The sequence below is a fragment of the Botrytis fragariae genome (assembly GCF_013461495.1).
Source record: "Botrytis fragariae strain BVB16 chromosome Unknown tig00000101, whole genome shotgun sequence".
NCBI classification, from domain to species: Eukaryota; Fungi; Ascomycota; class Leotiomycetes; order Helotiales; family Sclerotiniaceae; genus Botrytis; species Botrytis fragariae.
In genome coordinates this window covers 74,157-89,931 of record NW_023500996.1, presented here as the reverse complement: position 1 = coordinate 89,931, position 15,775 = coordinate 74,157, and the positions used below count along the sequence as shown (strand labels likewise).

The 15,775-nt window shown below is 43.6% G+C and overlaps 5 protein-coding genes across 5 annotated transcripts; 1 reads left to right on the top strand and 4 right to left on the bottom strand.

The window, feature by feature from the left end:
- Positions 1-1,086: 1,086 nt before the first annotated feature.
- Positions 1,087-1,485, bottom strand: Bfra_008650 (uncharacterized protein; the record flags this gene model as incomplete). Its single annotated transcript, XM_037339008.1, has 3 exons — positions 1,087-1,156; positions 1,205-1,316; positions 1,367-1,485. Coding segments are annotated over 3 exons (300 nt in total), but the record flags the coding sequence as incomplete, so codon positions are not given.
- Positions 1,486-5,634: 4,149 nt separating this feature from the next.
- Positions 5,635-5,973, bottom strand: Bfra_008649 (putative c2h2 transcription factor protein; the record flags this gene model as incomplete). The annotated part of the gene is made up of 2 exons (XM_037339007.1): positions 5,635-5,941; positions 5,966-5,973. 2 exons carry the CDS (start codon positions 5,971-5,973, stop codon positions 5,635-5,637), a joined length of 315 nt encoding a protein of 104 aa, XP_037190573.1.
- A 65-nt stretch (positions 5,974-6,038) lies between these two features.
- Positions 6,039-9,229, bottom strand: Bfra_008648 (putative c2h2 transcription factor protein; the record flags this gene model as incomplete). Its single annotated transcript, XM_037339006.1, has 3 exons — positions 6,039-6,630; positions 6,689-7,825; positions 9,144-9,229. The coding sequence occupies 3 exons, from the start codon at positions 9,227-9,229 to the stop codon at positions 6,039-6,041; spliced, it is 1,815 nt and encodes a 604-aa protein (XP_037190572.1).
- A 4,101-nt stretch (positions 9,230-13,330) lies between these two features.
- On the top strand, positions 13,331-14,371 carry Bfra_008647 (putative rna polymerase ii elongator complex subunit protein; the record flags this gene model as incomplete). The annotated part of the gene is made up of 2 exons (XM_037339005.1): positions 13,331-13,336; positions 13,394-14,371. The coding sequence occupies 2 exons, from the start codon at positions 13,331-13,333 to the stop codon at positions 14,369-14,371; spliced, it is 984 nt and encodes a 327-aa protein (XP_037190571.1).
- Positions 14,372-14,586: 215 nt separating this feature from the next.
- On the bottom strand, positions 14,587-15,555 carry Bfra_008646 (putative alpha beta-hydrolase protein; the record flags this gene model as incomplete). The annotated part of the gene is made up of 1 exon (XM_037339004.1): positions 14,587-15,555. One exon carries the CDS (start codon positions 15,553-15,555, stop codon positions 14,587-14,589), a length of 969 nt encoding a protein of 322 aa, XP_037190570.1.
- Between the last annotated feature and the right edge of the window lie 220 nt (positions 15,556-15,775).

Genomic DNA, 15,775 nt, shown 5'->3' with positions numbered 1-15,775 from the left:
GAGACCCATCACAGTCATTCAAAAAAAAGTCTTCCAGAAAGAAGCAGACCTCGAACCATCAAGGATGTTGTCAAGTGAACATGCCAGATGCTGCACAGAACACTTGCTATTCATTAATTTTTACTTTTTGTTCAAATTGTTCAATGGACCATTATAGACCACGCTAATTAAATGGAGCATCTAAATGAGAAGTGAGTCAAATCCTTGGAACAGCCAAGGCTGGTGAAAATTGAGTGAAAAGGGTGTTTTCAGTTACAACCGATATCTAATCAATAAATCTAATCAATCAGTCACGCGTTGGACAAGAATTTCCTCGTCAGATCTAATCAGATCTTTTTATCTCATCTCTACAGCCAATTTCAGGCAACAGAGCTGATCTCCTCCTTTTTCTCGCCTAACAGCAATGCGATCTTAGGCAGTTCAGAGGCCCAGTAAGCGTCAGAAATCTGAATGAAGTGGCATTCCCGTTACGTTTTCAAAATCTTAAAACCTCACGGAACGGAGGATCGTCGCGAGCTTCAAAAGATGCATCGATCCTAGTAGCATATGCTGTTGGTGCAGCTAAACGAAATTTACGAAGTTCAAAAACCCGGAGCTGTGGATCTTGTATGGAACGCAGGAAAATACGATCCATTCATCTAACAGACAGCCAACTGTCTCTAGTCTATAAGGGGAAATGGTTTTGCCTATACAGACCAATCATCGCAAGAGAAACTCTCTCAACAAAAGACTTATGTCAAAAGTGTCCTAAATTTCACCATACCCTTACAGTGTGGTCTGGAAGTACTGGCATCTTGACACTAATCACATTTTAGACCTGTCAAGATGTGATGGGTGATTATTTTCGGACGACTAACTCTTTTCATCTCTTGAAGTTGGAGGCTTTAGCCTGGCCCTCTTATCCACTCGATTCCGCTCTCTGTCAAGTTTAAATCCACCTGATTATACTCTCTTTTCTAAGATCGAATTTGGCCTGATTTGGAACACAAATCTAGATCGCCTACAGTCAGACTTTACGAAACAGCCTAGACTGTTACGGCTTCCAACTTGCCACTTTTGTGATCGTATGTGAATCTGAACGTGTTCTCAGCGAATCCTTCGTGTATAGTGATTTTCGCGAAGTATGGCGATATCATTAATGACCGACTGTTTGAGGCTGGATAGTTATTAGCTTGAAAAGTGAGCTCAGGAGAAGACTTCTAACTTATCAATTGCACCGAATGCCATATAATTGATTTCATGATGATGCTTAGTTGGCATACAAGCTCTGAGAGAATCGCGAATGTCCTCATTGGTGAAGTGGATAGCTCCACTGTCTGGAATTTAGTTAATTGAACTGTGTTTCAAATCAACGAGAAAGATGAACCTGTATGGTGTATCACCATGATTTTATCAAAATGTAGAGAATCATCTAGTGCATTGATATCTTTTAAGGCTGGCTCGATATGACGTCCAGCATTTCTTATAACCCCAACCCCATCTACAGAAGATTAGATGAGTGTCTTGAATTGAATTGAATGATCGTTAGTATACTTTCAAGTTGGATATTCAAGAACAATTCTGGCACAACACATGGGTCCATGCAAGTTAATAATGTTTCTGCCAACATATAAGAAGAAACAGAGGCCATTCAAATTATGATTCACCAACCATGACTCGTGTTGGTTCACTCCCTGTGGCCCCAAGTTCGGCCAAAGTAGGGATGTGCGTTTTCACACTGTCTTAGAGACATTTTCAATCGATGAGCGAGATAGCCGCAAGATTGGTGATACTCGCGAATTGACCAAAGATGCAATGTCCATCGCAAAGTATATTCTGATTGTGTTATGAAAATTGGGTTATTGCTCTGAAGATGGTATGCTCGTGGTTACGATTTCTTTGAGAGAGATCATATGCAGTATTCACAACTTTGTAATGAAGATTGAATCGTAACATTGTGCGGAACGTCCATCTATCTTCACGGCTTACAGGCTCGAACATATCATATCTTGTGCCAGCTAGCATGAACCAGCATCATCAAAATCTTCTTTCTTCGGGGAACTTTTTTCCTCGGTTTATGATGAGCAACATGAATAATTAAGCTTGGGGATACTGATATTCTTTCAAGTCTTGCACGTCCCGGAAAATGAATCCAAGGCGACAATTCGGAGACGCGGCTACGATAGGTTTTGCAATGCATTGTAATAAGTAAATGTTAATCTTGTGTTTTGTCACCACGACGATTCAATAACATCTGATTTTTGGAGTTTTTTGTGTACTTGTGCATCTTCATTACACTCGGTAGCCTCCCTTGAGGATGCTAAAATCAATCCCAAGTAGGTACCTGCCTTATCGTCGTTTACGTCAATATCGTTGGTTATACAGTAGTCTGATCGTTTATCCACAGTAGCAATTCTTATACCCCCGAGATATCCCACTTCTTTCATACACGGGGTGCTATTTGTTGCTTTTCCAAAGAGTTACTCGTAAAATCCGCTTCAATTTTAGGGTTTTCTGCTCGAATCAGAAGGCTCTGGGTCATTGGCATTTACCGCAGATCCAACGACCATGTAACAAGTTCCATTTACGTACCTAAACATATCATTGACAAACGCTCTTTACTTTAAACCCCCATTATTCATCTCTCCATCTTCCTGGAATAATAAGTATCACCCAATTTCCATGACTGCATATGAATATGCTTAAGGTTCTAGGTGCGAGCCGAAACGCAAGGATTCCGAAGCAAGTCAAGTCGCATTACGCACGCATTTTCTCATAGCAACATAAGCATCAATATGGTGTTCCCCAATCCAGACGATGTGAGTCTACAGATATAGCCACTATGGATAACCTGTATTTGTTTTTGAAGAAACAAAAGCCTTTGTACCCTTCCTATTCTCGATATGGTTGTTTCACATCAATCGATGTTAAATACGTCTTCTAGAACTTAATCAGCACGCCGAGGATAGAATGATATTGTCGGGAAAGGGAAGTTCTGATTAGGAGCAGGGCAACGTTGCACAATGAATGATTGTTACCACGATCAGCAATCGTTGATTTTACCATTCATCTATCACAGATGAATTTGCGATCTGGGATTCTACAATGTTTTTTCTTGTTCTATTTTTCGAGTTACTAGGGAGACCAATCATCCTTCCAGCATGCTGTGCATCATCAGCTGGAGGAACGCAGTCAGACCGACGATCGAAAATGGAGCTAAGAATTTTTAAGATGGTAGTACACTGGACTGCTTTCCCGCATGAGAATAATACGCTTTACCCCTTCTACACTGTTATTTCTGCTGTTTTCGAATTGTGGTCCTGGGATTTAGATATGTTATAAAATTGGGTAACTTATGCAAAGTGAGTGTAAGCGATGCAGTCTAAGCGGGATACTCTTTTATACACTATGCATTCGAGTAAATAAACGCAAGAGAGCAGATTCCCAAAAGGCAGTGAGATATCGAGATTTGGCGAGTCATCGCTCTATATCTCTTGCAAGCAGAAACTCGAAAAATCAGACTTTTATCAGTACACCAGTACTCCGTTCACCATCCATGGGGAGACGAACTATCCATCTGCGTTTCCCCCATGGTTTTGGAGACTTCACTTCAATGATTGATCGACCTCTGATCTTCTAGATATCGAAGAATGCACCTCGTCGCCACTTCTTGACTAAGCCCTGCATACCAGACATATGATTTAAATACACTTCAACGTCATATTTCGATCCCTCACTGCCAAGTACGTAGGCTTCCTCTTCGCCCAAGAACTGAATATAAGTGCGCCTGCCTATACCAAAATAGAGCTCTGAGAAAGGTATCCCAATCAATATGTATCCATAGTTGAAACTGTGTATTGCAGAAAGCCAGGCGGAAAGTATCACTTTCCTGATATCCTGATATCTGAGATTCCACGTTTTTGGGTTAGAATGTCATAAGATAGAAAGGAGCTATATCATGATATGTCATCGATACATCAATACGAAGAGTCAAATAAACAGAGAGGAGATTGACGAAGGAGGAACCAATCCATACCGCTATCCACAATGTTAGTCAAACTATCATTCACCCACTTCGACTTCTGAATTTTGAGCTCGTGAAGATTCTGCCGCGACTGCGAGAAATTATGCCAAAGCTCCAAATTCTACTGTCGAAGATAAGATTTAAGTGGGAAAAAATAAGCAAAGTTTCATTATTCAGAGGCGCGAGAATCAAAGCTAGTGTATAGTAACTCAACTGCTTTCTTCCAATGCAGTAGCTACTCCCTCGATATTCTCACCAAATGATCTCCTCTCCCCTCGAAACGCCCTACTCCCAACCCACTACATCCCCACGCATCACCCTCCAACTCCCCCTTCTCCCCATACCCTTTCTTTACAAACTCGACATCCTCCGCACAAGCGACTAAGTCCCCCGAGCCCTCTAGCTAAACCACATAGATCCATCACCCCTTTAACACTGCGTCATTTATTGCATTACAGAAACCGCAAGTTTCCACGACGGATCACGAACGCACGCTCTTCATGGGTCATGTCCTACGAGACCCGGATATCTCGACGTGTTTATCAAAAGGGGCGAAATATTCTTCCTTGGAAGAGAAGGTTGTAACTGGGGTTGCGCAAGATGGCGGATTTGTTTTACTTTCTGCGACGGATACTTGGGGTGGCGATGGAGATTAAGGGTTGCAAGGTGGATTTGGGGAACAGGATAGGAAGAAGTGACTTCGGGGATTGATGAACCAACTTGTGAAGAAGGGAGCGTGTGAAGAAGGGAGCGTGTGAAGAAGGGAGCGTGTGAAGAAGGGAGCGTGTGAAGAAGGGAGCGTGTGAAGAAGGGAGCGTGTGAAGAAGGGAGCGTGTGAAGAAGGGAGCGTGTGAAGAAGGGAGCGTGTGAAGAAGGGAGCGTGTGAAGAAGGGAGCGTGTGAGTTTTGGGATGAAAGTGTGGATTTTTTTCACATTTGACTGGAGTATTCGATCATGGTAAGAATGGATATAAAGAGTAGTGTTGCATTTTATACAGGCGACCCTCTCAATCCCCGTGGGAATACGAGGGGTAGAAGTCCGCGAAGACTTTATTCAGCTTGCCATTCTCGAATATGTGACCAGCGCAGATATCTCACTAATAGGAAACGGAGAGGGCTATAAACCTCGAAATGTGATGTTTATTTCCTGACATATATGCGGGTAATTCAGATTCCATTTTCTCTTTACTATCCGGGCAAAATAATCACTGATCCAAGCTCCTTCTAACTATCTAGTATACTATCCCATAGCACAATCAAGTCTAAAAAAACATAACTTTCATTCCCAATTCTCTATCCGATATCGTCCGATACAATCCGCTAAAACTCCTAGGTATCTATCTAAATTTCAAAAGTCCATCTCCAAGTTTCCGAATCCCAATGGTATCTGCCCTCCCAAGTTCTTTCCAAAAGATGCCAGCTGGCCTGCTATGATTGCTATAAAGCTTTTATACCAAATCCATACCTCCCAATCCAAGATATTCTACGTGAACAAGTCCTATAACCAAAACCCAAAAATATAAAAACAACACTTTTTCTACTCTGTTCATCTGCGAAATGACCCTCCCCCTCCCCCTTGATCCTTCTCTCAATTCTTTTATCGCCAGCCTAACCTTGTAGGTTGACATCTATCTATTTGATAAAGAGCATGCAAAATCCAGGGCTTGTAATATTTTCACAATGTAATTCAAAGAGACAGACTGGTACTGTCGACTCTGAGACACTGATTCCTGGCACTGGCATAAAGGAAAGATCCTTATGGCTGGCTCCTTGGCTCCTTAATTCTGGGGTATGTATGCATGACTGGCTCCATGACTTTCTATTCTGTCGAATATTGCAATGTCCTGGGATTTCCTGACGGGATTGTCTGAGCGGGCTGGGTCCGCTTTGTTGTTTTCCTTGAGGGGAAATATCATTGGAGATAACTCGGCGTAGGTAGCTAACGAAGAAATGTTAATTAAACGGTCCCATTGAAGTAGTTAAAAATATAAAGTTCGCTTACAATAATTCTCAATATGTTAAAGTGAATAATTCACTCAACCCATGGATCCATGGCTGAAGGTACGGCTCATGGCTGGAGATGCTTGATTGATCTTTTGAAGAGTCTGCGCCATCATCTTGATGCAGTCACTGGCATTTCTCAAGTTGGTCATTCCGTTGGCACTCTTGGGATCATGCAATTGCTTAACAGCCTCCTGGAGTCGTTGTTCACTTTGGTGGTAAATTTCAATCAAAGAAGGTTGCTGGTTAACAACTGGAGACTTGACTCTCTTGACTGGTTCCTTATCCGAGGTACTTGGTTCCGTGATGGCATCCTGCTTACGCTTCTTGGAGCCAGTGGCTGGCTTCTCAGTAGGTGGTGGAGAACCACCGGCACTCCTGGATGTGCATGGGTCATTGTGTACGCGCTTCATGTGGTCATAAAGATTCCAGCGACGTGGGAAACCATTGCCAGTAACGCCGCGCTCGCATCCGTCATACTTGCAAAGGAAGGGCTTATCCCCATGTCCGTGCATGGCGTGGGCTTCTCTCTCGTGGCGGAGTAAGCATGCTGTGGAGGAGAATTTGTTGTCTGCACATGCAGCGATCTTGCAACGGTATGGCTTCAAGTGAGAGTCGACGAATTTGCTGTAGCGAAAATTGATTAGCTTGTTGTACGGGCTTAAAAGGGGTACATGAGTCCTACTCGTAATTGCACTTAAGCTTCTCTGGCTTGTGTTGGCATGATGCGTTTCCTTCCCATGGGCAGTGGTATAATCCATCGGATTGAGTCGTCACATTATGGTACAAATGATGATCACGTGCTGAGTTATCAGCATCGAGACTGGAGCGTCCCATCAACTTGAAGGACTCCTCTGTCTCAGTTCCAAGGACACGTCTGGAATTCGTGTCACTAGCTACTTTGGAAGCTCTAGGTCCCATTGGCTTCCTTATAGTCCTGTCGCCGATCTTGTAAGGAGGTGAATCCACGAAATCTGGAAGGCCTTGAACATACCTTGGTGATCGGCCTTCGGTTGGGGAGTAGTCCAATGGGCTATTTGTCGAAGACATCATTTGTGGTGGCAGAGCCCATGAATCCTCGGCAATAGGTGTGTGTGGTTTAGAAGATTCAAGTAAAGCAGTCTCCCACATATCTGGAGATCCCAAGACAGGGCTTTCGAAGAAAACTGAATCTTGTGCGCTGTGAACATAACTGGAAATAGAGCTTGGAGCTGCTGTCATACTTGTAGGTAATCCATGGGCACTGGAAAACATGTCAAATCCTCCTGTTGTCAACGACAAAGTTGGTGGCTGCTGGAATCCACTGGTAACTGGTACGTGGTAATCATTTCCGGCTGATTCATCTCCTCCTGGGTACTGGAAATTGTCGAATGCAGATTGAAAATCAAATTGTGCTGTTGGAGTATATAGAAGAGTGTTGGCTGGACTAGTTGATCTACCTGTAACATCTGATCTTGCAGATGCCATTTGATATTGTGCCTGAGAAGCATTGGGCAAGTATCCCATTTGCATAGACTCAGTTGTTGATGTTGACTGAGTTGTCCTTGATGAATCCTTGGATGGAAAGCGGGTCATTTCCTCTGACTCAAGACCTGAAGTCAAATCGGCGGGCCACCGTTGACTTGTCATATGAGCCACTGGGATATAAAGAGAAGAATCAGAAAATCCATTGGGTCCTTGGGAAGTAGATTCACGAGGTGAGTACTGTAAACCCTCACTTTTTCCGTTCCAGGATAATCCACTGTATTGTCCCTTGGTAGGTTCTGTATGACGCAAAGAAAATCCAGTTGTTCCTTGGAATGGAGTTCTTGAGTGAAAACCGCTACACAAGATCTAGGTTAGTATGATGTACATATACAGGTGGAACAGTTACAATTGCAGTAAAACAGAAACAACAAAAAAAGAAATGTAAAGCAAAATAACAGCATCCAGCGAGGTTCCTGCAGCAAGACGTTAGTTGTGAAAATCTCATGTATAAAGGGGGGAATCTACAGACCAGGTGGAATTTGGCGTGATAAGTGTAGTCGAGACGGTGATAAGAATCCAGGGAGAGTGATTGAAACATCCAGGGCAATAAATATAAACAAATGAGAAAAGGCGATATGTCCTCGGAGTCCTTGGCATCCTTGGGTTGGCCTTGCTTGATACGTTGTTGTGTCCATGTGATGTTCTGGTGAATATAAATCCTTCTGCTCAACGAAAACAACGTACTGTTAGTGGATACTCGATTGTGTTATAAAGGGGGTTTGTTGTCAGACTTGTAGTCAACATTGAGTAGGTTACGTACTCAGTGGCATAATTGATGCCCGATGCTTGATAGAGCACGGTGACTGGCTGGAATAGCCAGTCGCTTCCATTGTGGTCTTTTGGAGTGTCGTCTCAGGAATTGGTTCCATGTGCGGCAGTTAAAAAAGAAAAATTAATCCACGGTGTCCATTGTGGTAAACGTTGTTGAAACCGACATGCTACAAAGTTGTTGTGGGAACCCCATGCATGGAAGCTGCATTAAGAAACCACCGCTCGCATGAAAGATGGATGTTTGTCGCCATGTTATCCTGTAGCACATAGTTTGGCCCTGGAAGCTGAGTGCGTGTTCGTATTGATAAGCTGATAGGTGTTATGATGTGCTCGCAGGATATGCGAGCCCACATCTGGGAACTTCGGCTGATGGGTCTCTGGCTTCGGGTATATAAACGGCTAACAGGCTACCATGAAAGAAATCAGGTGTTTTGGGTCCATTGGAAATTCGGCTCCTTCCGGTATGTATAAAGAGAAATTGCAGTCTGAGTTCCATTTGAAGTCGATATACTCACCAAAGACCGGAGGTCTTTTGATTAATAGTTCATATTTTTGATTTTCAGAGTGCTCTTGAAACCTCCAAAGAGGTAAAAAGCATGCTCTCGTCGTGTGGATACACGGTAAGACCATCGAAAATCCTATGGGTTCCTGGGAAGCTTGGGAAAGCTGGATATGTGCCTGGAAAAGTCCTTGGAAGTCCGGTATCATTGGAAATGTTGTGTTGCGAAACAAAAAAGTACATGATTTTTCTGGGAAACAAAGACATCCGGGATTCTAGCAGTAAAAGCAAACGCAAACTCAACGCAAAGCAAAAACACGCAAAATAGAAAAAAACAATATACCTGGCGGATGCCTTCCTGGAATGTGATTGTGTATCGAAGCCTGCCATGGTTTCCGGGAGAAGGGTCAAGGTCTCCGTGCAAGTCATTTGGGATCCTTTTTGAAGCAACGGCAATGTGCTTTGTCGAATATGTTGAGGAACTATGTGTTGAAGACACTACTCTTATGGCCACGGCCTTGTGGTATGAGCAGGACAAGATAACTGATGTTGGTGATAAGAACAGTCCGGCTGGATGATCTCTGTTGGGTATGTTTGCAATAGAAGAGAAAGCAGAAACAAGTTGGGCAGCTTTTCGGGGGAAGATCCGCAATATACAAGAACTGGAGTAGGGGGGTGGTGAATGTATGGACCTGAGTGACAGAGAAAGAGGCTGACTGAGATGCGAGCAAGGTAAAGGATGAATGAGAATGGAAAGAAAAGAAGAGTTCGTCCAAGGTGGGGAGGTTGGGCACTTATGCTTTTCAATGGTAACCAAAATGAGGAGACAAGGTCAGAAACGCACGAAGCGAACAAAAACCAAGGATATTTGACATTAATGAAATGTGTGAAAGAACCAGGGTGATTGATTTGTCGACGAGGATACTCCTGCCATGTGAGACATTGATGCGTTGTCTCTTTTCAAAAATTGCTTGCCTCGTTTGAATTAGCCACCACTTGATATGACTGGTTGGGTGAGGGCAATGGGTCACCCTTTCACGACTCATAAGAGAATTATACCTTGTTCTTTGGATATTCAAATAGAATTCTGCCCTGTAATCAATCCTGGCATTTGTTCTATTCATCTCGAAATAAATATGGACCATTTGTATGATTGACTACATGACCCCTCTCTCGACCAGGTTTTGTATGGATGGAATGAATGGAAACTGCAGCAGATTGACTATACGATACGCATTTAGCCTAAGAACTATGTGAAGTCACGACCAAATTTCAAAGTAACTTTCCGTACTTGCTCAAGGATAGCTAGAGAATGGAATGACGACGTCTACCTACCTCCTGTTAACGGAATCTTGAAATGTGATGGATTCCAGGAAACGTGCATTGCATAATTACTTTGGTACCAAGAACTGTGGCATTCAAGTGTCTTTTTTAACTTTTTGCAAATGAAATAGAAGGAAACCAAGCCGCATTCAGTAAACATGAAGCTATGAGCAGGATTGCAATCCTTATCACGGAAGGGAAAGGAATCCACTTCCCGTTCAATTTCTCTTAAACTCTCCAACTTCCCGAAAAGATTATGCAGATTCAGGGTTATGAACCTCTCAGCCCTCATTCATTCGACAAGAATCCAAGTCAAGAAAAAGGTGTGTATCATAATAATCAAACGGCACGGAGTCTGTCTCCAATAATAGGTCCATGTCTCCTCTCCGCAGCCTTATCAAATGTTGGAAGCGATTATCAAGCGTCAGAAACAAGAAGGTAACATTATTGATAACAATTTCGGCATTCTTTCTCTGAGAGGGGGAGGCGGGAGACAAGAAAAGGAGAAATCGAGGAAATTCCGAAAAGCCATGGGGGATAAAGTCAATTGTCGGTATTTGGTATCGTTGTGCCCTGAAACACATGGAAATCAATCGAATACGGAGTACATGCGCGCACTTCACTTGTCTATCAATGTCTGAACGCCATGTGCTGAAGGGTTTTCATTTGATTAAATTGGAGATCTTTTACTCCAAAGAGCCACTTCAACGCGAGATCATTCAGGGGTTCGAAACTCTAAATTCAAAGAGATTGAAAATCATGAATTCATCATCATGCATTCCGTAATTTCCATTATTATTCCTTTCTTCTTCGTACCGTAGCTCGAGAGTGGCTCGGTGGTACATCACTTCGCATTCAGAAGAAGCATGAGCACAGTACATCATCCAGTATGATAAGCATGAAGATGCGCAGAGTGTCAAGGTATCTTTCTCACATGAGTCACATCAATCCAATGTACCATCCACCCGAAGGAGAAATGGGGTGGTGGGTGGTGGGTGAGTAGCGTTCTCAGCAAGCTCCGTTCTTTGATGCGCTGGTTTCTGTGTGGTTGAGTCAAAAATTGATTGGTATATAATTTATCAATTCCCCCAGCTTCCTCCTGCAAGCTGTCGCCCCGTATCATCAATAGTTTCATTTCCCTGACCAATCGATACCTTCCTTCCAGCTGCGTAAGGGCAAGCCTGCAAGCAATCCATTACTGCACATATGAACATGGGTAAAAACATGAAGCTATCACGGTCACATCAATCTCTGATATATGTATTCGCTGTTGGTCGGTAGTATTCGGATCTCATCACACCATAGAGAGCCCATACAAGAATGCTTTGCAACGCCTTCATTAATTACAGATCCAGCATCAAGGGGCCTCAGTTTGCGAACACACGATGAGTCTTTCTCGTGCGGTGCGCTTTCGCGGTACCTACTTTGTATAACATGATAGCATCAATTTTGTGGCGGCGGCGGTTAAGGCTAAAATATAGAGGCCTTTTCAATTGAACAAGGGCGGGGTGCAAATTTTCAATTTTCTTTGCGCGATTTTTGGGCCTGCCGCTTGGAATAATCCACTTTCATGCTGGTCTACTGTACAATTTTCAAAAAACTTTATAACATTCGACAGCAATTTGGAAGATCAAACGTTTTCGACTGTGTGTGATATGTACGATGCATGGAGCTACAAGTTTAAACCGCCAGATGTCCGGAAATTTTGGTTAATGTCCTCCTATGTTCCACTACTTTGTACGTCTCTGGCACAGCGATTTGAAATCACGGCAACACAAGCAAAATTCGGCATAAACAATTTCAAGGATGCTGCTTACTACGGTCCGAGGTTCGTTGCCGTGTGCATTTCACGCCGATTCAGGCTATTCTTCCCCAAAAAGCTTCCTGGTCTCTGCTGAGGAAGAACACATTCGATCTTCCACTGAGCATTTCTAGAAAGCCCTTGCTGTGTGATCTGTGTGGACCATATCAAGTAATATTATATCCGTGTAGGATTTGAGACTCCCCAACGGCTGAAGAGATTACAATTCCTATAGCCAAGTTAGTTTTAAGAAACTTCGCATTCCAACATGAGTGTCACCACAGTACCCGAAAGGACTCCGGAGCCTTTTGAGAAGCCTCGAAGCCACCCACCAGTGTTAAATCTCACTTCAATCTCATTGCATGTTGTGTGGTACTGACCGAGTAGCAGGTGTTCTAGACTCCACTCTCGCACATTTCATTCATCGCAAGCGAGTAGATTGATTAGATCCAACTAATCTGCAGAATCCCAACCACGAAATATCACGCAATGAATGTACAAGCCCAGCTACTCCCTCATTGGCATGATTCCAAACGCAGTGACTCAGTGACTGTGTGCTCTTCGCTGAAGTTTTGTGTAATACTCAAGGGAAGCTTCAACAAATCAGACCTCTAGAAAAACGCACGACGATAACATACAAATAGTGAGCTCTCACTTGAGCCGTCAGCCTATAATTTGATTGGAAAATGTAATCGTGTTGGACCACGACCGAATGACCTGTGTTCCGTGTCAGCTATCATCACTCTATGAGTCTTGCCAAATCAAAACACAACTTTGAGTCCTCAGCTGCTACGATTTTAATCACATTGTACCGCCTCAAGCGAGTATCCGAACATACGAGAATGGGGCGGCGAACCGACACGCGTAGGCGCCAATATGAAGACACTACGAGGACCAATTCAAATATCTGATATGCAGTCGAGTAATAGTAGACGTAGACTAAGAAGCCGTGGGAATGATCAAGCGGGAAACTTCATGCAAAAGATCCCGCTTGAATAGTGGGAAGTAATGATAACCGCCTCGTTTCTTCGCGCATTATACGAAGTGCTTCGAGCAGACCATGAACAATTGAGAGGAAGCGAAACTGAGAAAATGGGTTTAAGACAATTGGATGCGTTTCGTGATGTCTTTGAGTGATATCTATCCTCCAGAATGACTTTGACTTCGGGATGCATAATATTTGGAGAAATCAAGTCTGTTGATCGCAAGTTGAGCTTGAACTTGAGCATTATGGCAAGTGTCATGCTTTCCAACGACCCCGCACTAGGTATTGTCAATGGAGGGGTAGTCTTATCGACACGTGATTGTCTCTTATCTTGTCTACCTCCATGATGGTACAGTCCCGGTACCGAGAATATTTTTCCACTCGCACAAACCCAGCATTCCATCCTCATACATCATCCACCATGCCAGTGAGTAAGCCCTTTCAATGTTTTTCCGACAATGCTAACACTATGTCCTCGATGTAGCTTATAATACTGACCGGCTATCCTACCTCCGGTAAAACCTACCGGGCTACCCAACTTCGCGAATACTTCCTCGCAAAAATATCTTCGCTTCCTCCCAGCAGTCCCTCTTCCTCCCTCCGTGTCCACCTCATCTCTGACCACACTCTTGCCATTTCCCGCGAAGTGTATAATCTTGAATCCAAATCCGCTAATGAGCGATCGAATAATGCTAGCGAGAAAGATGCTCGAGCTACAATATATGGTGCGGTGAAGAGAGTGTTAAGTAATAAAGATGTGGTAATACTTGATGGAGGAAATTATATCAAAGGGTGGAGATATCAATTATTCTGCGAAGCGAAAGCTATGAGGACTGGATGTTGTGTGATGCATGTTGGAGTTCCTGCTGATAAAGCTAAGGAGGTTAATGAAGCACGATTGGAACGAAGAAATTTCTCACCTTCGGAACAATCTGCGGAGGAAGCGGAGATCAAGGAAGAGGATAAGGCATATGAAAAGGACAATTGGGAAAATCTAGTATTCAGATACGAGGAACCAAATGCGATGGTACGCTGGGACTCTCCGTTATTCACAGTCGTATGGGAAGATGAAAACGTACCAGGAGACGCCATTTGGGATGCTATAATCGGAGATGACTCAGAAGGAAAAAGGAAGATTGTCAGGCCAAACGCAGCGACGGTAGCAAAGGTTCATAGTAGTGAGGGGTTTCTATACGAATTAGATAAGACGACCCAAACGGTTCTCAATCGGATTTTGGAATGGAGTAAAGACCACCCAGGCGAAGGAGGAGGAGAAATCAGTGTTGGCGAGAATTCGAAGGGGGAGGAGCTGGTGGTGGAGTTACCTGGAGATCCCGTGGGACTGCCGGCGTTGCAGCGGCTAAGGAGACAGTTTATAAGTTTGCAGAGGACGAATCCGGTGACAGTGGAGAGGATTAAGGAGACCTTTGTGAGATACCTGAATGATAGCTTTGAAGCTTAGGGAATGGGCATTACTTTGGCGTTTGGCAGGCTGGAAACGGATACCCTAGAAATCAAATTGACTCGCAAAAGTTGTCATATATGCGAACATCTCTTCGAAAAATCGTCCAATTATTTGTCAACTGATACTTTTAGGGAAAGTTTGCACATATGATGTTAGGGGCTTGAAGAACAATGTGGGACAAAGTAGTTGGATGCGTCTCTATTGCCAAGAATCTAAGAATTTATTTTAATCCATGCTGCCGCCTTCTCGCCCCATTCCTCTCCTTCCCCAGTACTTAAAGCCATCGGTGGACTAATGTGATTATGACCTTCAATCTTAATGACCTCAATTTTCTCCTCCCATATTTTCTCTCCTAGCTTCACAAAAGCATCATTGGGTTTTAAAATTTCGTCCGCAGGATCATACTCTGAATTCATAACCAACAATTTCGGAATCCCCAATTCCTCTCTCGACTTCTTACTTTCTCCTACCGCTTTCAACAACCCATAAGGACATCTCGCAAGAACATCCTTATCACTTCCGTAATATTTCTCTAGCATATCTTTACGACCAGCCAACGCCTCTTCGAAACTAAATGGTACTCCTACCTCTACCGCCCCTTTCAATGTCACATTGGCTTCTCCCTGCCATGACTTTCTCTCTTCGAGAAAGCGGGGCTCAAGGAGATATGTAGCGATGTGGAGTCCACCGGCTGAGTTCCCCATTAGATATACATCTTTTTTATTTCCTTTATCGTCTACTAGATCGGTTTTGGAAAGCCATTGGAGAACGGCCGATACATCTTCACCTCCACTAGGGTAGATGGCCCCTTCGCCACCTGTCTCGCTGTCCACACGTCGATAGTCGGGAATAATAGTTGTGATTCCTTGTTTTGAGAAGAAAGAGCCCAAGTTGTGATAAACAAGTTTGTCAAGGATTGGGACCTCGAGAGTTTTATCACCGCGAGTGAGTCCCCCACCGTAAAAGTAGATGAGGATGGGAGAGGCACTAGAGGCGGTGCTAGAGGGATAGAGGTCAAGGGTTTGGCGGGGATGGGAACCATATGTGTGAGTGCTGCGAGGAACAGAGAGGATGGAGTTGCGGTTCTTTTGGAGATGGGGGGCCAGAATCTTGACGGTGGGAAAGAGAATTTCCATAATGGAGGTGCCGGTTGTGAGGGAGAGATTCTTGAGTGCTTCCATGGTTGCGGTTGTGGTGTGATGACGGGTGTAGGATATATCAATGAACAATGGGTGCTGTGAAAAGAATTTTGTGTTCTCCAAGATACCAAGTAACTTTCAAGCTTCACAAATAATAAGAAAGATGCGTGTGTATAACCAGATGGATTAAAGCATTCTTTCCACGCCACTTATATCTTCAAGAGCGGAATTCCACTTCACCATTGCTAGGTAGACAAGCACG